The sequence below is a fragment of the Canis aureus genome, chromosome 11 (assembly GCF_053574225.1).
Source record: "Canis aureus isolate CA01 chromosome 11, VMU_Caureus_v.1.0, whole genome shotgun sequence".
Taxonomy (NCBI): Eukaryota; Metazoa; Chordata; class Mammalia; order Carnivora; family Canidae; genus Canis; species Canis aureus.
Genome location: NC_135621.1, coordinates 23551486 through 23575762, shown reverse-complemented (window position 1 = coordinate 23575762; position 24277 = coordinate 23551486). Strand labels below are relative to the sequence as shown.

The 24277-nt window shown below is 46.4% G+C and overlaps 2 protein-coding genes across 12 annotated transcripts in view; one reads left to right on the top strand and one right to left on the bottom strand.

The window, feature by feature from the left end:
• KIAA0930 (KIAA0930 ortholog) overlaps nucleotides 1-24277 on the bottom strand; it is a 103354-nt gene that overhangs the window by 36807 nt on the left and 42270 nt on the right. For 7 of the 10 annotated variants that reach the window (XM_077914140.1, XM_077914143.1, XM_077914138.1 and 4 more), the window contains exons 10-13: nucleotides 19969-20036; nucleotides 4971-5029; nucleotides 2575-2789; nucleotides 103-256 (exon numbers count right to left, since the gene is read on the bottom strand). In XM_077914140.1, the coding sequence (XP_077770266.1) occupies nucleotides 20014-20036 (23 nt within the window). In that variant the 3' untranslated portion in view covers nucleotides 103-256; nucleotides 2575-2789; nucleotides 4971-5029; nucleotides 19969-20013. Of the gene's footprint in view, nucleotides 1-102; nucleotides 257-2574; nucleotides 2790-4970; nucleotides 5030-15694; nucleotides 16045-19293; nucleotides 20037-24277 lie in introns of those variants that run through there. The other 3 variants (XM_077914144.1, XM_077914146.1, XM_077914145.1) reach the window with 3 other exon arrangements.
• NUP50 (nucleoporin 50) lies at nucleotides 3584-23860 on the top strand. 2 transcript variants are annotated; one of them, XM_077914132.1, is made up of 8 exons: nucleotides 3584-3935; nucleotides 8094-8172; nucleotides 10286-10369; nucleotides 13764-13950; nucleotides 15198-15839; nucleotides 17641-17722; nucleotides 19293-19411; nucleotides 20413-23860. In XM_077914132.1, exons 2-8 carry the CDS (start codon nucleotides 8104-8106, stop codon nucleotides 20613-20615), a joined length of 1386 nt encoding a protein of 461 aa, XP_077770258.1. In that variant the 5' UTR covers nucleotides 3584-3935; nucleotides 8094-8103; the 3' UTR covers nucleotides 20616-23860. The 2 variants fall into 2 exon arrangements, with proteins under 2 accessions (XP_077770258.1, XP_077770259.1); XM_077914133.1 differs by lacking the exon at nucleotides 3584-3935 and adding an exon at nucleotides 5804-5869.

Here is a 24277-nt window from a genome sequence, read left to right as displayed (position 1 = left end):
TCCTTAACGTTAGGAGCAAGCAGTCCTGTAGGCTTCCCAATGTCCTATGCCCTCTGGTAAGTCCTAATAAAGAATGATGCCAATCTCCAAGTTGAAGCCTACCTGAACCAAAGGCCAGGACACAGCTGGAACTCGACAGATTTTATCTTGCAATTTACTTCACCAGGTTCAACGAGGCTTGAATTATCCAAGAAATTATGACTAGATCACAGCAGCAAAGCTGACCCAATGGCGGTTCCGGTCAGTTGGCAGAACTCTAGCAGGAAAAAGGCAAGATTATGTTGCCATGATCTCATCTTGAAATCAGTAAAGTAGGTAAACCAGTATGTCTGAGTATTTATTTACCGAACATAAAGGAGAAAATGATCCAGCTTGGGCAACTATAAAAGTACTCAGAGATTAAGCAAAGTGAAAGGGATTTTTGAAAGGCAGAGTTCAGAAATACTGTCTCACATCTTTGGAGAACCATTTCGTAAATTTTATAAGGAGCGTCACTAAACATGTAGCCAACTTCAATGGAGGTAGGGAGCTCCGCACGCAAACTGCCTGAGTTATAGCCAGTTTAAAGCGGTCATTTCCATAAGCACTGAATTCCACCACATAACATGCAATTCAGCTAAAGTGCTATTGTACACATCTTTTATTTGCGTTAGAAAGGCATCAATCACCTCATGCTACAATATGTAATTAAGAAGTAAATGTACTACTTCGCTTAGCCTCACAAGACAAATATTGTATTACTGTAAGAGATTTTGTATTACTAAAGTTGTGATTTTAACTAGCTATGTTACAATGATAAATACAGTTGATCCTTGAACAACCCGGGAGTTAGGGTCACCAACACTGCCCCTCCCCAGCAGTCAAAAATCCAAGTATAACTTTTGACTCCCCCAAAACTTATCTACTCGTAGCCTACTGTTAATTGGAAGGCTTACGGAAAACATCAAGTCAATTAAAACGTATCCTGTATGTGATATGCATCGTACACTGTACTCTTACAATAAAGTGAACCAGAGAAAAGAAAATGTCAAGAAAAATACAATACTATATTTATTGGAAAAAACCTCACACGGTTCAAGTCTGTATTGTTCAAGGGTCAACTGTATATATGTGAAAGGCTACCACTACTTACCTAAGCTATCTGTGTCCCTTATGTGGTTAACAACCTACGTATTATAAAGCAAGTTATCTAGTACTTGTACTTTGGTGTTCAAAAAACTGTTCAATTTATAAGAAGGCACTAAAAAACATACTGGAATGAATGAGTTTCACACAGGCAGAACCAAATATAGAAATTCACAAGCTATTGATCAGGAGGGAGCTCAGGAAAAGTCTGGGATAATATTTTTCTCAATGGAGAAGACGGGTTCATTCACTGGTAAGGAGCTGGGTGCCTGTAATGTACTAAGGATGGTGAAGCAGAGGTGAGACTGGGGGCTGGGAGGTACACAGGCAGGTAGGTGGCTGGAAAGGTTTAAGTGATGAGTTTGTTTATTTATTGAAGATTTTATTTATTTATTTATTTATTTATTTATGAATGAATGAATGAATGATAGAGAGGCAGAAACACAGGCAGAGAGGGAGAAGCAGGCTCCACGCAAGGAGTCCGATGCGGGACTCGATCCCAGGACCCCAGGATTGCGCCCTGGGCAGAAGGCAGGTGCTAAACCGCTGAGCCACCCAGGGATCCCATGATGAGAGTTTATTATTATTTTTTTAATTTTATTATTTATTCATGAGAATACTCAGAGAGGAGACAGAGAGGCAGAGAGGCACAGGCAGAGGGAGAAGCAGGGTCCATGCAGGGAGCCATAGTGGGACTCCACCCAGGGTCTCCAGGGTCACACCCTGGGATGAAGGCAGGCACTAAACCACTGAGCCACCTGGGCTGCCCCTGTGATGAGAGTTTAGAACAGTCACTGTGAGGTATGGGAAAGCTGACCTGGGACAGAAGGAAGAGACCAGAGGCCACGTGTTACTGGGCACCAAACAAATGTAGAGCCTCCCACCCCCTAACAGCAGGCATTCAGTGGTTGTGGAAAGGGACCCTGGGCTGAAACTGAGACCTGGGCCCTGGCACTAACCAGACGGATGCTCTGGCAAGTCATGCACGATCCAGAGGAAGCTCTACTCCAAGTTCTCTTTTTACTGGTAAAAACAAAAACACTAAAGAGCACGCCACTAAAGATCGTGCAAGAGGGGATCCCTGGGTGGCTCAGAGGTTTAGGGCCTGCCTTCGGCCCAGGGCCTGATCCTGGAGTCCTGGGAACGAGTCCCACATCAGGCTCCCTGCACAGAGCCTGCTTCTCCCTCTGCCTGTGCCTCTGCCTCTCTCTCTCTCTGTTTCATGAATAAATAAATAAAACATTAAGAAAAAAAAAGATCGTGCAAGAACACACGGTTACTAGTCACACACACACAGTTGGCATGATTCAGTCCAATCCACAAAGACTGTGCGAAAGACAAACATCTAATACAGTTCCCCGGCTGGGTATTTCTTTTTCCTTTCTAGCCTCAGGAAGAGAAAAAAAAACCAAACAAACGAAAAAAATCCAAACATCTGGCCACATCTACCTTCTGGATTCTTGTCTTGGTGTGAAGTCACCATCACAGCAGGCAATAAATCTGGCTTTATTTTTAAACGTCCAGCGCGAGCGCCACCTGCTTTTAACCCTTAATGTGTGCAATCCAGCAGGATAAGGGGTCGTGGACACACCGATCCAAGGGTGGGCGTTTCCGGGCAGGGCTCCTGAACACGGGAGATGGTTGTGGGCAAGCTGGTTTTCCACCTGCAAGGATGCACAGACCTTGAGAAGTTCCGACCCTAAATATCCGCCCCCGCACCCCCTCCGAGGCAGGCGTCCTAACTAGCTCGCGATGGCCCGGGCAGGTGCACGCCCCGCGTCACCCCGCGTGCCCCGCACGTGCGGGGATGCGCCCCAGTGTTCCCGCGAGAGCACGAGGCCCAGGGCGTTAGTTCCGCGGGGGCGGCGCGCGGGCGGACCTGCGGGTGGGTGCTGCCCTGGGGCGCGACCCCCGCCCACGGGGCGCCCACGGCGGCCGCAAGCGCACGCGGGCGGGCCGGGGGTCCGTGTCTCCCGCTCCGCGGCCGGGGCCGGTCCTCCGGCGTCGGCGGGCAGGCGAGCCGCGGGGAAACACGGTGGCGGCGCCGAGCGCCCCGAGGTCACTCACGTTTCCCGGCCGCCGCCTGTCTCTCTGCTCAGCGCCGCGCCGCGAACGCCCCGAGCCCCGGCCGCGCTCCCGTGCTGCCCCGAGCGCGTCGCACACCCGCCGGGCCCGGCCGTAGCGAGACGCGGCGCGCCGCCGACACGTGACCACCGCGCGTAGCCTCCCGCCGCGGGCGCCGGCTCCCCCGGCGGGGGCGGGGCGGGGGAATGTACGCATGCGCGCGCATGCGCGAGACGGGCGCGCTCCTCCCGGCGACGGTTTTTTTCCAGGCCGCAGAGCGCCTGCGCCGCGTGTCGCTCCACGGCCGGCGGAGGGAGGTCCCGCGGGCCGCGGCCGGCGCGCCTGCGCAGTGGCTGGACGCGGGCGTTTCTTTCCTCCCTTTTTATAGCGTCGGGTCGGGCGGGGTAGAGCGGACTTGTAAGATGGCGGCCCGGAGCCCGCCGGCCGCGGCTCCTCCGGCGGCCTCTGGCTGAGCGGACTGCCCTCCCCCGCCGCCGGGCACAGAGAGGCGCGGCCCCTGGAGGACATGGTGCTTGCGGCCCGGGGCTTGCTGACCACCAAGCTCTCGGAGAACCCCGGCGCGGCCAGGCGCGCTCACCCCGGCCGGCGGCCGCCTCATCCCCGAGGCCCGCGCCGGCGCCCGCACCTGCTCGTGTCCCGCAGCGGCGCCCGCACCTGCTCGTCGTCCCGCAGCCGGCTTGCACCGCGCCCGCACCCGGAGAGGGCCCCCGGCGGGCGCCCGGCAGGTGAGAGGCGGCGGCGGCGTGAGCGGGGGGCGGGGGGCGGGGGCGGCGAGCCCGCGGAGGAGGCCGGGTTCCGGCTCGGGATGGGGCCTGGGGAGGAGGGACCTGGGGAGGCCGGGGGTACCTGGGGGGGAGGGACCTGGGGTGGGGGGACTTGGGGAGGAGGGACCCGGGGAGGAGGGACCTGGGGGGGGGACCTAGGGAGGAGGGACCCGGGGAGGAGGGACCTAGAGTGGGGGGGAGGGGGGACCTAGGGAGGAGGGACCCGGGGAGGAGGGACCTAGAGTGGGGGGGAGGGGGGACCTAGGGAGGAGGGACCCGGGGAGGAGGGACCTAGAGTGGGGGGGAGGGGGGACCTAGGGAGGAGGGACCCGGGGAGGAGGGACTTAGGGTCGGGCGGAGGGGGGACTTGGGGAGGAGGGACCTGGGGTGGGGTGGGGGACCTGGGGGGGAGGGACCTGGGGTCGGGGGAAGGGGGGACTTGGGGAGGAGGGACCTAGGGAGGAGGGACCTGGGGAGGAGGGACCTAGGGTCGGGGGTGGGGGGAGATGGGACCCGGGGAGGAGGGACCTGGGGTCGGGGCGGGGGGGGGGGGGGTACCTGGGGAGGAGGGACCTGGGGTGGGGGGGAGGGACCCGGGATGGGGCCTGGGGAAGGAGGGATCTGGGACGGGGAGCTGGGGTCTGGGTGGGGGGAGTGAGACCTGGGGAGGAGGGACCCGGGGTCGGGGCCGGGGCCGGGTTGGGGTCGGCCCGGTGCGGTGACCGTGCGGTGACCGTGGTGCGGAGCTGGCCTGGGCCCCGGCCGCCGGGTCGGGTCCCCCCTGGGGCTTCCCCTCGGCGGTCTCCGGGCAGGGACCCGCTGCCTACGCCGGGGCCTTGCTTCCCTCCGCAGTCCCGGGCTGCCGGTCACCCCTGTCCTCTGCCCCGTTAAGCAGTTTTGAGACTTCGCCTTCCGCAGCCTTCCAGTCTCCGGGCTCCGCGCCTCCCCCCCCCCCCCCCTTTTCTCTTTTTCTCTCTCCGTCAAGTATGGTCATACCTGTTCTCGTCTCAGGGTAAACTGATGTCTGAAGTTCAACCCCGAGGTGGAGGCAGCACCTGGTGGCAGAGACCACGGAACACTATCAGGCACAAATAATAGTTTTCTCCAATTACGAGTACTCTCAATTTCCTATCAGTACTTCATACCTAGGAATCATTTTAAAATTTGGTGCCTCTTTAACCACAAGCCCTAATTTTTTTTTCAAATCTTTTTTTTTTTTTTTTTTTTACAATTTTGTTTTTAAGTAATCTGGACACCCACGGCGGAGCTGGACCTCACAACCTCGAGGTGGAGAGCTGCATGCTCCACCAGTCAGCTAGCCAGGCACCCCTAAATGCTTAACTGTAGCCAAAACTGAAGACTCTTTGGTGCTGGGCTTTGTTCTGAGTACTTCCCAGAGATTTTTTTCTCCTCCTCTTTTTTCATAAAAAATATTATCTGGAGCATCCTACTTTGAAATAGAATACAGATTTGCTAAAATATATTTTATTTTATTTTATTTTTTTAAGGTTTATTTATTTATTCATTCAGAGAGAGCAAAGAGAGAGGCAGAGACACAGAGGGAGAAGCAGGCTCCCCGCAGGAAGCCTGCTGTGGGACTTGATCCCTGGTCTCCAGGATCACACCCTGGGCTGCAGGCAGCGCTAAACTGCTGAGCCACCGGGGCTGCCCACTAAAATATATTTTAAAGCCTGGCTCATAATTCTCTTTTTCTACCCTGTGCTTCATACATTATTGGGGAAAAGTAGTATTTTGTAGCCTTTGCTTCTAACAAAACTTGTGTCTGTAATAATGTTTATTAAGCCCTTCTTCTGTTCCAGGCAGTGTTCTGAACTAAGTTTTCAATTTATCTTCCTTAATTTTCCCAACGCCTTCGTCTTCTACAGATGAAGAAAGTGAGTCATAGCAGTTTTAAATGACTTGCCAGAGGTTTAGCAAGAAAATGGCAAAACCGAGATGCCAGCATCTTGTAGTATTCTCTAAAATAAGTAGGGCCCCAGATCAACCAGCCACTTGCTGGAGCACCTGCTGTGAGCTGAGCCGCAGATTTGGGGCAATGGGAGTAGACCCGGAAGCAAAAGGGAGATCCCTGCCCTGCGGTTAGGTGGCCAGTAGTCTGGGGGAGCAGCTGTTTGGTTTTGGTGGTTGTACTCCCCTGGTTATCTTTCATTTGTGGGCCTGACTAGATGTGACAGTTTCATTACAGTTTGCACTTTCAGCTCCACCCCCTTTTTGCCTTAACTCTTAGCAAAAAGGACTCCTTCAACTTCTCGTCTCTTCTGCCCCCTGGTGGAGGTGTTAGTTACTGACTAGGGAAAGAGTCCGCGCAGAGACCAGGCCTCTCAACAGTGGAAGTTCAGTAAGGAAATGGGTCTGAAAGGGTTTTGCTTGCTTGTATCTGAATGACCAAGATTAATGGCAAAATCTGACCAGGTATTTGAGGGGGAGACCTTAAAAAGAGGGATTTGCAGATAATGGCTGAGTATCCTTCCTACTTTGTGTTAGCATCGTGGACTTGAAAGCCATTTATTTTATAATCAGGGAAAAAACCATGTACATCCTTGAATAGAAAAGTTCAGACATTATTAGGATATTATTAAAAGCTGAAATGCCCAATGTAGTTACGCTTACAGGAGGTCAGATATTGAAGGACTTTGGAATGTCAATGTCTGAATTTTATTTCATAGATACTAAAGGGAAATAGGCAGTGTGTGAAAGTGTATCTTAGTAATCATAAAATTCTAGGAACTGACTCTGGTGGTTTGTGGTGTTGAGACAAGAGAGTGGGTAAAGACCATCAGGAGTCTACACAGGTTTCAGGAACTCTGAATGAACTTCCCACTTGCCCAGGACAAAGTGGGAAATGGAGGGTTTTTTGGTCCATTCAGCTGGTGAGTTAGAGAACAAGCCAGCACAGCACTTACAGTGGAGCTCTCTATTGGTTGTTGTGCTATTTTTGCTGTTTAGAGCAAAGAATATATGTTAGGATCAGAAAACACTGCAAGTTATAAGGGCTGGGTACTAGCACCCTCTCTGGTTAGGTGCGTGTATCTACAGAGAGAACAGTTGGTCCCTGTCTCCTCCTCTTCCCTGGGACATGGTGGCTTTAGAGGAGTTAAGCTGATGGCTTATTCTTTTATAAGTTTTCAGTGTTAACACATGTATATTAATTACATTTTAAACTTTTACATGATGTTCTAGCTTAGCAGTATACAATTTGGGGTAACTAAATGTTCAGTCTTGGGAAATTTACGTACTCAATAAAGCAGAGTACTCGTGCTGTGAAAGTATTTCCAGTGCCTTATTAAAATTCTTATCTAAGAATGAACTTCTTTATTGGATCATCTTTAAGAGCATTTTAAGTTTTGCCTGTAGCAAGACTATAATTGTAATTTGCATAGAGTAAATTTAGCACTTGTTGATTACGTATACAGTACTTAAGATTTCACATTTTTAAAAGTGTTTTAACTTCTTTTAAATGGAGCTGGTTTAGCGTTGTTCAGAAAGAGTGCCAGTTCCTTAGAAGACCTGCATTGCCTACTTCCATAATTCTTTATTGTATATGTAACACTGGGAGCCTAATAACACTGTTGTAAAGTTTTCGTTAAGGCACTTCCCCTGATATCAGGAATTTTTTTTTTAAATCTCGTTTCATGCTAGAATGAATTTTTAAAAAATTTTTGTAAATTCTTGGGGTGCCTGGGTGGCACAGTCAGCTAAGCTGTCCAATTCTTGGTTTCCTCTCACGTCATGACCTCAGGGGATCAAGCCCTGCATTAGGCTCCATGCTCAGTACAGAGTCTGCTTTGGATATTCTCATTCATATTCTCTCTCTCTCTCTCTCTCTCTCTCTCCCCCCCTCCCTCTCTCTCCCCCTCCTTTCCCCTCCCTCCCCCTCTCTCTCCCTCTCCCCCTCTCCCCGTCTCTCCCTCTCCCCCTCTCCCTCCTCCTCCCCTCCTCTCTTCCTCTCTCCCCCCTTCCCTCTCTCCTCTGCCATTCTTGCTTGTGCTTGCTCACACCATCTTTCTCTATCATATAAATTTTTTTAAAATATTCTTTGTAAATTCTTATATCTTGGTCTAGAAAAGCACTTTTCACTTCTTTTTACTTTTAACTTAGATTTGAAAATATGGCCAAAAGAATTGCTGAGAAGGAATTGACAGATAGGAATTGGGATCAAGAAGATGAAGCAGAAGAGGTAAGATGTTTCTCTGAGAATGATTTCCTGCCGCTTCTAAATTTAAATTTGTTTTGGGGATTCCTCAGGAAGATTTTGTAGTAAAATTAAAAAGTCTTTTAAAAAACAGCCTGAATAGAAAATAGTCTGGTTTCTTATGACCTGTATTTAGTATAGAAATTTATTAATTACATTTGAGTGTCTTTTTTCAGTAGTGCCTATCCCTGAAATATTCTCCTTTGTAGAAGCACCTTTCTGAATTTCATGTACTTGCTGCATTCTAAACCTATAGTTTTAACCAAGACTGAAGAGTGAATCAGTGATCTAGTCATGAACTTAGCATGGCGCCAGTGCCCAAACTTGAGAAATGGTACACCACCCCATGCCATCTCAGTCTGCCATATTCATAATTTGAGATTTCAGATTAAGGTCTTTTCTTGTACTCTAATGCCTCTTGGAGGCCTGTCTTATTCCATGTTTGCACAGATCTGAGGGCCCCCCATCCAACCCCCCAACATTTAGATTAATTGGAGTAGAATTTAGATTGACCTAGTTTCTTTCCTAACAAAATAAAAATGGTCTTCCCTGAGGAAATATTTTAATTTTTTTCTTACAAAGAGTAGAACACAGCTGCATTTGTAGTGCCTCATCAGTAGTTTGATGCTCCCTGGCCAGTTCACTAAAGAAATCTGTAACCAAGTTAGCCTTTCAAGTTAATAGAATAGCACAAAGTTAAAAGAAGAAGAAGAAATCTGCAAAAGTGTGTTTCCAAGCTTATTCTTAAACCATTTTCCTTTCTGAATCAATCTTGTAGTATAAACATTTTTTTCCTTTATAAATATGCAAATTAATATGTTTAGGAAAACCAAAATCACAACTATGTTAATATTTTGACAAGGTTTTTAACATTTCTAACTGACTTGGTGCTTTTTAACCAGCTCTTTGGTAGCTGTTTTTTCCAGGTCTCATGCAAAGCGCTAACATTCTGGATCTAGTAAGATTCAAGATTACCATATGATGATTTGCTTGGACATTAACATATTTCAGGAACGAAAGGACTTCCATTTAGATAAATTCTAATGAGTCTGAAAGGACCTTACATTGAATTCAGGACAAGTGTAGCCAGAGAGTCCCTTCTGTAAGTCCCTTCTTAAAGTTTAACGTTATCTGAAATAGCTACAGAGACAGCTTCTTATAGAAAGTATTTTATGCCAGCTCTATAGGGTAAAAGAAGGATTGAAATAAAGTCAAAGATCTTTAGCAAATTCCTGATTGTGGACATAGTACTTTTAGCTACTGGGAAAAGCAGTAGCTTTCCAACAGGGTCACTTAGAATCCTGGGTACACCAGTGGTCTTTGGGATGATGGACAGATGGGCAAGGTTTCTCTGAAAAATCATGTGCATATGTGATAAAAATAAAATTTGTTTTTGAAAACTGTAAGATCCTAGATTTGGGCATCTGGGTTTCAGAACTGGCTCTATTACCAGCTGTCCATGATCTTTAAGGTAACTTTTGGCTTTTGAGAAATAGATTTTGCTTCTTAAAATTGGATTTTTGTTCTAAGTTTTATCCATATTTTTGAATATATTTGAAATTTGAAGAACTGATCCTGAACAGTTTTCTACCAATTTTTTTTTTAAAGATTTTGTTTATTGACTTTTAGAGTAAATGGGGAGTCGGGGGGGTCAAAAGGAGAGGGAGAGAATCTCAGGCAGACTCCACACTGAGCAGGAAACCCAACACAGGGCTTGATCTCAGGACCCTGAGATCACACAGGACCTGAGCTGAAATCAAGAATCTGAGGCTCATCTGATTGAGTGCCCCCAGGTGCCCCTCTACCAAACTTTTGACAGTCTTAATCCTGTCAAAACTTTCCTGTGTTTGAATCACTCCTCTCTGGATTGTGAGTCAAAGCTGGGTTTGTATTGATCTGGGAGATTTCTGATTCGCCTGAGTAGCTTTGGGATTCACAAGATAGATAACAGACGTGAACTTTATTGTAACCGCGCCCTCTCCATAATTTGTTACCAGTATTAACCAGCAGACATGAAAATAAATTTGGTCAGACTTTTTTGTTTAGTGTTTCTTCTTTTGAGCCTCATCTTACTGCTATTTAATTTGTACATCTGCAGGTGGGAACATTCTCAGTGGCCAGTGAGGAAGTCTTGAAGAATAGAGCCATAAAGAAAGCAAAGCGTAGAAATGTTGGATTTGAAGTGAGTGTTTTCTTACCGCTTTTGGTATTAAACGCTAATTTGATTTCTGATTGCAGAGCATTTCTACCCCTGGGACCGGTCAGATCGATAAATGCTTTTTAAAATGCTTACTCCGCTTGTGAAAATCCTTGAGATGGACCATGGGAGATAGTAAACAATTAAGTATGAGATGCACACCTTACCAGGTGCAGAAATAAACCATTGATCTATACAAATTCAAGCTGAGTGGCAGTAAGAGGAGGAGAAAACAGTGTGAAGAAGAGTGGGTGGCGGGTGGAGTAAGGAAGTAGGAAAGCAAGGTGTTTTGGTAGTCTGGTCTGCTCCCTGGGTGTGGGCAGGAAGTCCTTAATCTGTAACAGAAGCATTTCATGTGTAGATTTTTTCCTAATAGAGTCTGTTACAATGTTTTCTTCCCAGGTTCACAAGGGTAAAAGATGAGTTGTGCCACTTGAATTGAAATGGTGTGGTCCACATTCACCCACCACTCCAGAGTTAACAACTCTTCCCCACAGTGCAGTCCTCAGCCCTCACATACATTGCACACACCTGAGTGCTGACTTGGTGGCCTAGACACCTGTTGTCAGGCTGGAGAAGCTGGTTTGAGCATCCCGGGTGGCAGCTGTTCAGGTTTTTTTTTAAGATTTTATCTATTTATTCATAGAGATGCAGGGAGAGAGAGAGAGAGAGAGGCAGAGACACAAGCAGGCTCCATGCAGAGAGCCCGACGTGGGACTCGATCCAGGGTCTCCAGATCATACCCTGGGCTGCAGGCGGCGCTAAACCGCTGTGCCACCGGGGCTGCCCGCTGTTCAGTTTTTTTATTCCAAGTTTCCTCTGGTCTGATTTCATTCTTGAAGGACTGCTGACAAGTTAGATGTAGGTATTGAGCCTGGCGAAGTTTGATGGCTCTCTCCTGGTGAAGATGCATCAGGGAAGGACAGCTTAATTAGGGGGGAAGTGATTGGCTTACTTGGGGAAACGTATTTTGAGGGACTGGGGTACACTCAAGTTCTGTAGAAGACGACCACATGTGTGGGTGGTTTCTTGGAGCAGGAGGAGGGGTGACAGCAGGATGTAGCTCTGGGAGTTGTCACCATGCAGGAGGTTGAAACCAGGGGGTAGCTGAGAGTGGCAGCTCGTGATGTAGACTGAGAAGCCCAAGGAAGGCCACCTCAAGTGCAGATGGCCCCGCCTTGGATGAATGACTGAAGAAGTAGAAACCGTACAGACCAAATCCAGACTTGGTCCAAGAGAAGCAGGTTGGAGGACCCCATCCCATGGCTGTTAAAGGAAATGCAAATGGGTAGTTGAAATCCACGTGTCATTTCAGCTGTAACTTTTAGAACATGTATAATAAATGTTAACATCATCTGCTGAAATGTGGCTTTTCCCATACACAGTTGACTATTGAACAACATGGGTGTGAATTTCCTGGGTCCATTGAGAAGTGGTATTTTTTTGTTGTTATTTGATGAGGGAGGGAGGTTGGTGCACCTGGCCCCCATGTTGTTAAGGCTCACCTGTCATGCATTTGTGCATTCACTCAACAGATCTCCCAAGTCCTGGAGATACAGTGGTGTGTAAAAACAGGAGTAAGTAAAATATCCATGCCTGGTGGATCTTGCATCCTAATGATGGAAGAGACACGTTGAGTATATAGTTCTTATTTTTCTCTGAGTGCCCTGGAGAAAAAGAAGTGTGGGAGACTGGCAGGCACAGGAACGTGTCAGTTCCGTGGAGCCCAAGTGGACAGCTCTTTGTTCACTTTTACTCTCATTTTTCTAAATGACTCCTATACCTTTTTTTTTTTTTTTTAAACCAGTGGTTCTTAAATTTTTGTGATGATTCTAGAGCCAATTTACTGTCAGCAATTTCTAAAATAACTATAAATATCCTGTGGTTTTTAAATCTCATGCAGAATAAAAGGCTCTGAGGAGCCACTTGCAACTTTTCACTTTGTCCGTGGAATACTGTTATAAAATGGTAGCTATCAGTTTGGTGTGTTTGGGATATTGAGTCATCAAAAATCAAATTAGAGTGTCAGGCTTAAGCTATATTCATCATACACATTAAAATTCATACAAGTGAAGATTTTGCATTTTTGGCCTAATTTTATTGCCACAATTGTATCCATGGTCAGTAAACATCCGAAGTTCCTATGGATGTGATTGAAACTTTTGGTGTTTGAAAACTATGCAATAATATTAGGCTAACCGACCCATTCAGAAAATGTCTTATTTTTTTATTATTATTATTTTTAAAGATTTTATTTATCCATTCATGAGAGACACAGAGAGAGAGGCAGAGACACAGGCAGAGGGAGAAGCAGGCTCCGCACTGGGAGCCGGATATGGGACTTGATCCTGGGACTCCAGGATCACACCCTGGGCCAGAGGCAGGCACTAAACTGCTGAGCCACCCAGGGATCCCCCAAGAAAATGTTTTAGATCATGATCTAATCATTCTAGATCATGATTATAATTCATTTGTGTGAAAACCTAAGGTTTGTGCACTCCCTTGGAAATTTGGAAGCATGTATTCCATGATGTGTTTTTGAGAATATGTCCTAGAGCCTCCTTTGCATCTTGAATCTGGGAAGCAGATCATGCCCACTGAGGTGTAGCCACAATTTTTGAATGAAAAAAGTAAGGTAACTCTAGCAGAGCAGTGTAAACTGAGGAACGTTTCTCTGAGAGTTTGCAGGGGCAGAGAACAGGTTTAGAAACTCATAAGGAGTGCTAGCTATTTCCAGAACATCAGGAGATATGAACAAACTGGCGACAGTGGGAAGGGTCTATTAGAAGGACCTTGCTATGGAAGTAGCAGGAAAATTGAGAGTAAAATGTTGCTTCTGTGTTTCTCCACCAAGGGAAGGTCTAGATTTGAGAGTCAACTGCTCACGTTACCGTAGGCCATCAGCTACAGAAATGCTTTAGGAAGTCATAGGAAAGTGGGTGAGATACCTTCATTGAACCTGACTTGACGTTTCTACAAGCTTCCTTACTTAGGCTAATGGTCTTTGAGTAGTGCACATAAATGTTTTATTTGGGATTTATTTGTCTTAGAATGTTTTTAGTTATAGTTCTGAGGCTGTGTGCACAAATATATTTCATTACCTTTTTTTATCTTCTGTATCTTAAATATATTTCTAAAAACAAGTTCGCGCTGTAAATCACTATCCTTCATGGCTGTTTCAGGAAGGCAGCTTTGGATTACAGAGCTATCATTAAGAATAAAGTCGGTCTCATGTCCTGTCTCTGCAACATGCTGCTCGTTTCCCTCCAATGATGGTCGCCTGAGGGTTCTGGGTATTACTCAGCCAACATGGTATTGTCACTCACTTACTTAGTATGAAATTTAGTCATCTAATGTGTGTCCTTTCTTTGTGTTTCAGTCTGATAGTGGAGGGGCCTTTAAAGGTTTTAAAGGTTTGGTTGTACCTTCTGGAGGAGGAGGGTTTTCTGGATTTGGTAATGGCGCTGGAGGAAAGCCTTTGGAAGGACTGTCTAATGGAAGCAGCATAACTAGCGCCTCTCCCTTCTCCAGTGCAAGGACAGCAACAGAGAGCAAGGCAGCCTTTGGTGAGTAGGTGCTCCCCCACTCCGGTCACATATGTGTAAAGACACTCTGAAAAATAACTTTGCAGAGATGTTTTCTCATACTTTATCCTGGGTCCTGGGACTACATAAGCAGAAACAGGGTAATAATGAAAGGGATGGAAATTAGAGAGATGTTGGCTGTTTGTCGAGAGAGTACAGCACAGGCTTTAAAGCCAAAATAGACCCAGGTTCTGTCCTCAGCTCTGCCAGTCACTGGCTCTGTGACCCTGGTAAAGTCCCTTAGCCTCTGAGCCTCCAGGCTTCAACTGTGAAATGAGAATGACCCTCAGAATTGACCTAAGGGGTCAGAGGAGAAGAGGAAGCTCTTAGTGGACCCTCAGTAAAGACCTGCCTTCCCATATTCTCATTCGTCCTGTGTGTCCCAAGGACTTTGTGTGGCACATGGCTACTAGGAACTTATGGGTCCTCCAGTCTAGATTTATTTTACTCAGGATGTATTGACTGCCTGATGCTGTTTTGAGAGAATTGCTCAAGAACTCTTGGGATTAGCAACAGAGAACGGAATCTTGGGCTACAACCTTCAGTTAGCAGAAGTGATCCTGGCTAGTTGGATTGTACTTAGCTAGTTATTCTAGATGTCTACTGTTTTGTTTTAATGAGGCAGAATGTTTAGTGTGACTAAACCAGCACTTTGTTAAGTTTTTTTGTTTTTGTTTCTGTTTTATTTTGTTTTGTTTAGCTTATTAAGAGAGAAAGAGAGCACGGGGGGGGGGGGGGGGGGGGAGGGTCAGAGAAGCACACTCCCCGCTGAGCAGGGAGGCATTGAGGGGCTCAGTCCCGGGGCTCAATCCCAGGACTCTGGTATCATAACCTCAGTCCAAGGAATATGCTTAACCAACTAAGCCACCCGGTTGCCCTGATCTGTTAAGATTTTAACTACGTTAATACATGTTTATCCCTGCAGCCTTGGGGATTAAGTTTTATGGCAACTATTGTGACAGTTCTGGGGTAAGCAGACATCCTTTTCAAAGAAAAGATTATTTTAAAATTGTAGAAGTTAATGTAAGCACATCATAGACCATGTTCTTGTAGAAAGTTTGTTTTTTGTGATCACCGGTTCCTAAATATTAGATGTGCACCCTACTTCTTGAACTGTTACAAAACTAGGATACCATAAAAGAAAATACGAAGACAGAGCAGCATAAAAATCCGTTTGATAAAATCCAATCAACTTTTCAGTAAACTCTTCAAACTTTAATTTCCTATAGGATCTATTGCTGCAAATGGTCCTACCTCCTTGGTTGATAAAAAGATTTTAACTCCCAAAACTAATGGTGACAGTCAGCAGCCCTCCTCCTCTGGCCTTACCTCTAGTGCAGCCTGCCCCCGCAATGCCTATCACAAGCAGCTGGCTGCCTTGAACTGTTCTGTTCGGGACTGGATCGTGAAGCACGTGAACACAAACCCACTGTGCGACTTGACGCCTATCTTTAAAGACTACGAGAAATACCTAGCGGGAATCGAACAGCAGCACGGGGGCGGTGGCGGCAGGAGTTCTGAAAGTGAAACTAACAAAATGCCACTTGCAACACAGTCCCCTTCCCTATTCGGGTCAACAAAACTGCAGCAAGAGTCAACATTTCTCTTTCCTGGCCACAAGGCAGAGGACGCATCTGAAAAGAAGACAGACCTTTCTGTAGGAGCAGCAAGTGCCTCGTTTAACTTTGGCAAGAAGATCGATAGTTCTGTCTTGGGGTCCTTAAACTCTGGCCCACTAACTGGATTTTCGTTTTCTTCTGGAAACTCCAGTTTATTTGGCAGAGATCTTACCCAGAATAAATCAATGTCTTCACCATTTTACACGAAAACATTGGAGGTACAACCTGAAGGCGGCAGTAGCGAATGCAAAGGTAATAAAGTTTATCCTCCTAAGTCTGTTTCAGATCTGAGTTTCGTGTTTAGCGGCACGAACGTAGATTTGTGATTCAGGTGGATCTGGATTCACGCTGTGACTCCGACGTTTCCTGGATGTGATCTCGGACAAAGTTGATCACCTGCTTTTGAGTCTATTATTTGCCTCTTGTAAAACGGAGTAAGACCTGTTTTGTAGGGTTACTGTAAGGATTAAGAATATCAAAATAAAAATGAAGGATATAACAGTATCTGGCACAGCGACTTTGAAAAGTATTAGATGCATGGTTTTGCACATAACATTGAGTTAATAGTGTTTGAAAATTGTGTTTTACTGGAAGAAGTGGTCATCAGTGTCCATGGTGTGTCTTGTATTGGGGAGATTGAATCTAGGTGAAGTCTCATGGCAAAGTAGTACTGTACTGTGAATAAAAAAGGTAGACTTTGTGCATCTCTGGGGAACAAATGGACGGGGTTTCCCTCCATGTGTCTGGACCACAGCCACCTTTCCAGAAGTGTCTGCCTTGGGGGGCATCAGTGCCCCAGACCAAGACTGAGTCACAGGCCCTTCACCCCTGTTCTTACTCCTTATCTCTGCTCTTCCCATGGTGGTTGTGAACAAATACTGTGCACGAAGACACTTAGTTGTAAGTTTAAAAAGTGTGTCTCACGGGAGGTGTTCCCTTTTTGATACTTGAGGCCAAAAGAAAACTGAGGTTGCCTGTTTGCCACTGAATATCATGTTTTTCTCCTGGGAGCGAAACTTCCACTCCTTCGAGCATATCCTCAGGCCAGGGTCCTCCAGCACAAAGCCTAGAATAAAGATCTCCCCTTTTATTCCTCTACCCTAAATAAGACCGATGAAGAGTCCCCCTGCTCCTAGGGCGGTCCCAGGAACAGCAGAGCTGCCCATGGGAGGGATGTGGGAGGACGCTTGGGCCCCATGCAATGCCTGATGCCGCAGTAATGCCCTCACTGCTTGTCTTGTGGCCGGGCCGCTCCCGCGCGCGAGAGACTTGTGAGCTTGTGAAAGTCTCGCTGCCTCGGCCCGCCCTGGAGAGCCTCGCCACTGCCGCCTCAGAATTTAAATCTCCTCACTTTGGCCTGTTCAAGCACCAGAATTGTTTTTCTGAGATTTGCTGTTTGATCTAGTGTGTGTCCTGAGACCGTCTCTCTGGAGGCTAGTTTGCATCAATGTCTTGGATCTCCCCTGGGGTGGGGCTCGGGCTGGGGCTGGGACTCCGTCAGGGAGGGCACCCAGTACCGAGCCTCTCAAGGTGGGGCCACGCAGAGGCAGTTTGCTCACTCTTGGGGCTGGTTTCTCTGACAACCTGCCCCATTAACAGTTTTATTGTCTTCCTCTTGTTTGGCCATTGCTGATACTGATCATTCCTTAGTATGACACACACAGGGTCATGTGAGAATTTGGGGACAAAGGTGTTAGAAGCCTGAGATTTTCATTTTCTGTGGGAGATCTTGAGTATATGTGGGTGTTCATTTTTCTGTTAAAATTTGTGCACTGAATCATGAGCATCGACAATATTTTATTCCAGGGCTTTCTACAAATTAACATGTAGGAGAGAGAAGTATGTTCCCATTAAAAGTCATTTTGATTTTTCACAAAATAAAATCCAGTGAGCCCCCTTCCTCCCACCCCCATTAGATGTGTGTGTGTTCAATTTCTGTACCTGCTTATAGGGAAAATTTAGGTTGAGGCGTTGGGGGATGGATGACTTCTTTTGTTAGCATTTTAAAGATGTTGATTTGAATTTTACTGAATTAGTGTTGTTTTTATAAAAGGCGGAGATGAAGAAGAGAATGATGAGCCACCTAAAGTAGTAGTTACTGAAGTAAAAGAAGAAGATGCTTTTTACTCCAAAAAGTGAGTAAGAGTCCTGGGGACTTACGTGGTGAGCGTGTGTTCAGAGATGGGGAAGGTGGCTTCCAGGGTGACCTCATCCCCACAGAAATTGCTGAGCATCCTGTCCCAGGGGCTCCAGGGATCAGCCTGTGCCTGCTCTTGGGATAGGACCGAGGGAGAAATCTTGACCCTTCATTTGAAAACAAACAGATTCTAGAAGTTTTCTGCTAGGCATTTCTACTCTTTTCTAGTATTTCTGTTTTTTCTTGGCTTCTACAGTCCTTTAGAGACAGGCTTTTCTTTGACCATCCAACCCCATCTCCTTCCTGTACAAAGTCTCCTCGTCGTTGGCTTCACCTTTGCTTTTTTACTTTTACTGCTCCTCCTCGGGAGGCATCATCTCCCTCTTGGAGGTCTGTTTGGCTTTTGTGGGTTTTCTCAGCCAAAAAGTTCTGCATACTGATAGGCCCTTTGTCCCCCCCACAACCCCGTGATGAGAGTGGTTTTGGTTCTGTGTTTATTCTTGTTCTTATATGAGAGCTGTCGCTTTCAGAAGAAAGCTAAGGAGAAATTTTGAATTATCTCATCCCATTGAAATGAAATTAGTACTTTTTAACAAACGTATTTAAAGAGTCAATTGTGTCATTTTAGAAGCTTCCCTGAATGTATTTTCCTAAATACAGAAATTTCAGAGTCAGCAGTGTTCATAACAATCACCATAGCCTATGGAATTCCCAAGTGTAATTCTTTCTGAGAACTTCTAGGAATCCAACAGTTCCTTTGGTGTTGTTTTTGGTTTTTTTGTTTTTTTTTTTTTTTTTTTTTTTTTAAGATTTTATTCATGAGGGAGACAGAGAGAGAGAGGCAGAGACACAGGCAGAGGGAGAAGCAGGCTCCATGCAGGGAGCCCGACGTGGGACTCAACCCCGGGTTCACCACCTTCAGCCCAGGATCACACCCTGGGCTGAAGGTGGTGATAAACTGCTGAGCCACCCGGGCTGCCCTCCTTTTGCTCTTTAAATTTAATTATGCAGGTGACATAAAGGAGTGACTCTGACTTAAGATTTTTTTCCTAATTAGAATAAATTAAAGGAGCAGACAGTGGTTTTACTTGGTGTATTAACAACCTAAGGGGATGCGTGACACAGCTGGGGAGATTTTTGATAATATTATTGTCAGGCCTTGCCCATGAGAGTTTTCCAAAATTTTCAGTATTTTGGTAGATCAAAAATTGGAGGAGTCCTAAAGAAAATTCAAAAATAAATAGGAAAAAGGGGAAGAGAGATACGGGGCAGAGGGTCCTGTGTTTGTTCAGGTCAGCCTCTTGAGCTCAGGGCCAAAGGGGCACATCAGAAAGGTTAGGGTGTTCAGCTGTGGTTGTGACTGAATTGAGAATAGGTGGCTTCAGAAAGTGTTTTTTTTTTTAAGTTGGGAGAAATAGGCAGGGGTCCTAGAATATATAACCAGACTTTCTTCTTCTGGTTTGTACCCAGACTCAGTCTGAATCAAAGATTTCCTCTCAATGTGAACAGCGATTCTTAGAAAACTTGTCTGTTGAGTATCTGATGGCCTCTCTTCTTTTTCTCCGTAGGTGTAAACTCTTTTACAAGAAAGACAACGAATTTAAAGAGAAAGGTGTGGGTACTTTGCATTTAAAACCTACAGCGAATCAGAAAACACAACTGTTAGTGCGGGCGGACACCAATTTAGGTGGGTATCTTGTTTCTCAGGTGGCACAAGATAACGCTAACTACATGGTATGTAAAAGCCCTTGCTGATTCTGGTCATTGGGATTTTCAGATATTGATGTGCTTTGGGGGATAGAATAGCAGTCATTCAGATCAAATGCATCCTGTATTTACTGATTATTTACGACTTAATTGAGTGCCAGCGTAACAGTGTGTAAGAAAATGTAGATGTGTTAAAAGAAGTAACCAGGATGGTTTTTGTTTTACTTTGTAACCAGGTTTTTGTTTTACTTTGTGTTAGAAATGTGACTAGGAAGCTATAGGTAAATTGGATGGTTTAATAAACACAGAAGGGGAATTAACCATTTAAAGGAATCTACTTTGTGTAGGAAATGACCATTAACACATTGCGGGCTCCCCTTCGCCCCAGCCTCACCCTGAGAACAACCCACTGGAAGCAGGGTCGGGGTGCCTGGAGGAGCTGGGGCTGGGGGCCAGGGTGGGTTGAAGAGGAAGTGATGGGTGACACTAGGTCCTGCTGGCAGGGTTGCAGAAACTTCTGGGCAGCGCTTTTCTTACCTGTGGGCTTGACTCGTGGGTGATGCTGTCACCGTGATGGCGCTCTTACCCAGTCAGCCGTGCTGGCTCTGCAACAGAGAGGTTTTGTCACTAACCACTCTGCATTTGTTCCAATGACCTGGTGAAGCTCCAGGTCGTGCTAACGTGTTCCTCCTTTACTGCGAGAATGGACACCTCAGACAGGGCTGGCCGCTGCGACGGCACACGGGAGGGTGGGAGAGGACGGTGGCTCCAGGGTGAGGCCTTGGCCCTCTCTGAGGGACATAGTGCTGGCGTGTGCGGCAGGGCACCCATCCCCCTCTTCACCCCCCTGCTGATGGCTCTGGTCCTGGGTCCACTCAGCGTAGGTTTCTGGATTTTATGTGGAGCATGTGAAGCTGCGGTCGTGGACCTTTCGTGCGGTTTACGTGATTCTCATGTACTTTCCCCTTTGTTTGGATGTAGGCAACATACTGCTGAATGTCCTGATTCCACCCAACATGCCATGTACCCGGACAGGGAAGAACAACGTCCTCATCGTGTGCGTTCCAAATCCGCCCATCGATGAGAAGAATGCCGCCGCCCCAGTCACCATGTTAATCCGGGTAAAAACGGGCGAGGATGCGGACGAGTTGCACAAAATTTTACTGGAGAAAAAGGATGCCTGAGCGCACTCAGCCCGCAGGACCCCCCCCCGCCCCAGCCCCTTAGACGTAGTCAGCTCTTCTTCTCTTCTTACTTTGACATTCTGAGAACTTAGAGATAACTGAAAACTGTGTGAGGAAGATTAATATGGCCAATAAAACCTTTAAATGTTAAGTGTCAAGAACCTGTATTCTCCCTTCTTAAGAACTGTCTAATGTGTAAAATATGTTTGAATGAAATTTTTTGGAAGATTTTTAATGTTCATTTATTAAACTGACCACAAGTGATTTCTTAATAGGCTGAAATCAGGGTATCGATTAGACTTCCCAAGGCTGCTCGACCCCCAGGTCTCTGGGTCTGCTGCCGGCGCGGTTTCCAGCAGCCCCTGGGGCCGGGAGGGAGCTCGCCGGGTGCCTTCTCTCCGGTGGGCTTGGCTGACTGGGGAGAACAGCGCTCTTTCCAAACAAATCATGCTACCACGCTGTGACAGAGGGATTTTTCCTTTGCTTTCTCGTGGTGTTCTTAGAGCTGAACCACTAGCACCAGATGGTCCTCCTCAGCGGCAGAGGCTTTTGCTTTTTATTTGCAGATCCTGGCTGTTGAGCCCTTGGGCTGCTTTACCTGATGGAGGATCTGCTTGTTCATTTTAAAAGGAAATTAGTAGCTTGTTGATTGGCTTCATAGTTTGATTCATGAGGTGCTGTTAGTTCTGTGTCCCCCTACGGACAAGGTGACCAGATGGGGGATTGCCAGGAATGAGGTTTCAAAGCACAACTTTGGTAGCTTCTAGTTCATAGACCATGGACAGCAAACTCTTGTAAAAATGAAAGTGAAGTCCGAGTTAGAGCGTAGTACGGAAGAAGAATACGACTCAGCTCTTTGTACCTGATGAACCCTTACCCTACGGATCTAAGAGCTGCTTATTCCCTAAAAGTACTAGGAGCTTGGACGACACATGAGCCATGTGAATTAGCCAGGAAACCTGCAATAAGGTAATGGAATTGAAATTGTGCGTGTTGATGTTGCCTTTAACTTTAGACAGAAGTATATTCTACATTTGATACCTGAAGTTTCCACTTACTTTTTTTACAAGTAAGATGCTCAGTCTGTCTGTTTGGAAGGGAGCCGTGGTTACACGTGGGAAGACCCGTGTCACTTCTCTGTAGCTGTCAGGTTCTTTGAAAATTCTGGGCACATGAATTAGATGCAGATTTTATTCCTTAAATGTCCACTTTCATTCCTCATTAATCATTTAATGCTGGTACCAGATGATCTTGTCTAAAGCCTCAGGGTTCGTGCCTTAGGGCTCGCGCTTGTATCTTCTGGTCTTCAGTATGCAATGTCGTCTTCTGGCTTAGAAAAGAATCAAAGTAATTTTAAATAGTACTGTTGCTTTTTTTTTTTTTTTTTTTTTTTAAAGAAACTAGAATTTTTAGAGATTTATAAGGGGGCAGGGAACTACTTTATGATCCAATATGTTAACTCAAATGCTTGAGGTGTGGTAGTTGGCCAACAATTTATCATGAGATTCTTGCACTTCTGTTTTCTGATTTCTGGTGAGAGAATCTGGCCCAGAGTGTGACTCTAGATAAATGCAGAGAGATGTGTGCGTACACTCCTGTGGGCTGTGGTCAGACTCCCACGTTGGGAGAATTAGGGAGGGAGTGGCAATTACTGTTGCATTTTCTTTTTAGAATCGAGAATATTCTTGAATGTTTGTTACAGGTGATTTCTAGTAAGCAGTGGTCGGTACTGTTACAGCGGTCGCGGCCCACGTGGCCTCGAGGAAGGTTCATCCAGCTGCTAGGAGGAGAGGAGAGGCAGGGCGCGGTTTCTGGGCCCAGGAACTGGTAGGCCACTCCGGGCACCAGTCGGGGGAGCGTGCCACACTTGGGGGAGGGGGCAAGGGCAGCCTCTGTGTGGCCAGTGGGATGTTTGCCAAACGTGGCCCAGATGCATCAGGACTGGGGCACCTCTCAACCCCTCTGGAAAAATAGTTCATGTATTTTTTTTTAATTAGTGGGTATGTGTGGCTTTCTCTTTTCTTGACATTCCCAGCAACTTGTTGCTGCTAAGACTCACTGTTAAAGTGACAATTACAGGGACACATGTGATGCGTGTGCCATAACTCCCAATGTGATTATCTCCTTCATGTCACTTCTGCTTTAGGAACCTGCTGGTCTCCATCTTAATTATGTATGTACTTGGGGGAAGGGGTCCCTCGGCCTCCACTGTATTAGTTGCTAAATTCCACCCTACGGGTCTAGTTAGATTTATTTTTAACAAAATCTTGGAAATTAGGCTTTAAAATGTTTAATGTGGACTGAAATTTTTGTGTTTAGTTGGAGGGTCTCTGGAGTATGTATGTCATCTGTGTGGCCTGAAGGGAGGTGTTTTTAACCTTTAATCCTGAATCAGTTGTGTCCCATCTTGACAAATACCGAGCATCCCAGTGGCCTTTTACAAACACGTGTGTCTTTCTCCTTTCGAGCGCTCCCCCAGGAAGCACAAAAATGAGCATCGTGCGGTCTTTTCGTTTTTAGAATTATAGGCTGGAAAATGTGTGTCCAGTTTTTAAAGCAGTTTTAGATTCTGTTTTCCATGGAAGGACAAGTCTGACCATTTACGAGCCGATTTTCTTAAAAAGGATTATAGTTTTACAATTTCAGTTCTAAATCATATTTTTGATATGCTGCATGCCAAAAAGAATGTACCTGTTCTGGGGTAGGGGGAGAAAATCCCATCTTACTATCCGAGTGCAGAACAAGTTCTCACTGAGAAAGCCTTTTTGGTTTCATTTTAAGAGTGAAACATGTCTGCTTCTGAGCATCAGTCAGTTCTTCGATGTCTGAAGTCAGAATGCAAGCACAGTGCATTTTGAAGGCTTTGCAAACCGAATGGCTCGCTCCCAAACCCTTGGGTAATCGTTCTCATTCTGGAAGTGAGAATCTGTAGTAGAAACTGGCGTGTCCCGCGGTTCCGGTAGGGGACCGCGAGGAGCCCGTCCAGTCCCGCTCTCGGCACCGGGACGTTCTTGGCCAGAGGCAATCATGGTTAGGACTACAGACTCTGCTTGACGCAGACGCAATCGTTACAGATGTAAAACTTCTTAGCAATCAGATAAGTTGTTTGCTTTCTATTTTACATAGGAAATTGTTTTCTAAAACTAAAATACTTGAATTGTCAGACAATGTAATCTCAGTTTGTATTAGTTTTTGAGGAAGTGTAATAATCCATGAAATGTGAATAAAATGGAAAGTAAACAAAATCACGGTGTTTGACACTTTTGTGTTCCTCTGTGACATTCCTGGTGTCGATACAAGTCGAGCAGGCCGGAGGGAGAAGAACCGCGCAGAAGCCCAGAAACCCCCAGGTAGCAGAGGATCTGCTTGGCCGTGCAGACAGACCTACTGACTGTCGGCCCCTGCACGTGGGGGTAAGGCCCCTTCCGAGCCATTCAGGACTCTGTCGTGGGGGACTCCTGTCCCTACGAATCAGAATTGGAATGGCAGAGGTGTCACGGGCTGCTGTGGTGGGCACTGTGCCAGGCGCCCTGCCCCTGGTGCTCTCGTCTGGTCCTCTGGCCAGCCTCCCAGACCGGCTCCGATGTGTGTTTTCCAAAGCACGGTGCTGGGGCAGGTCAGTGTGTTTCCTACAGATACGTAAGTGGATTTTGGGATCTGTG

Excerpts from the sequence above, each read along its gene's own strand:
- NUP50 (XM_077914132.1), top strand. The coding sequence starts at position 8,104 with ATGGCCAAAAGAATTGCTGAGAAGGAATTGACAGATAGGAATTGGGAT. Across the intron at positions 8,173-10,285 it reads AAGAAGATGAAGCAGAAGAG|GTGGGAACATTCTCAGTGGC; the intron begins GTAAGATGTTTC and ends GTACATCTGCAG. Across the intron at positions 13,951-15,197 it reads AGAGAGCAAGGCAGCCTTTG|GATCTATTGCTGCAAATGGT; the intron begins GTGAGTAGGTGC and ends AATTTCCTATAG.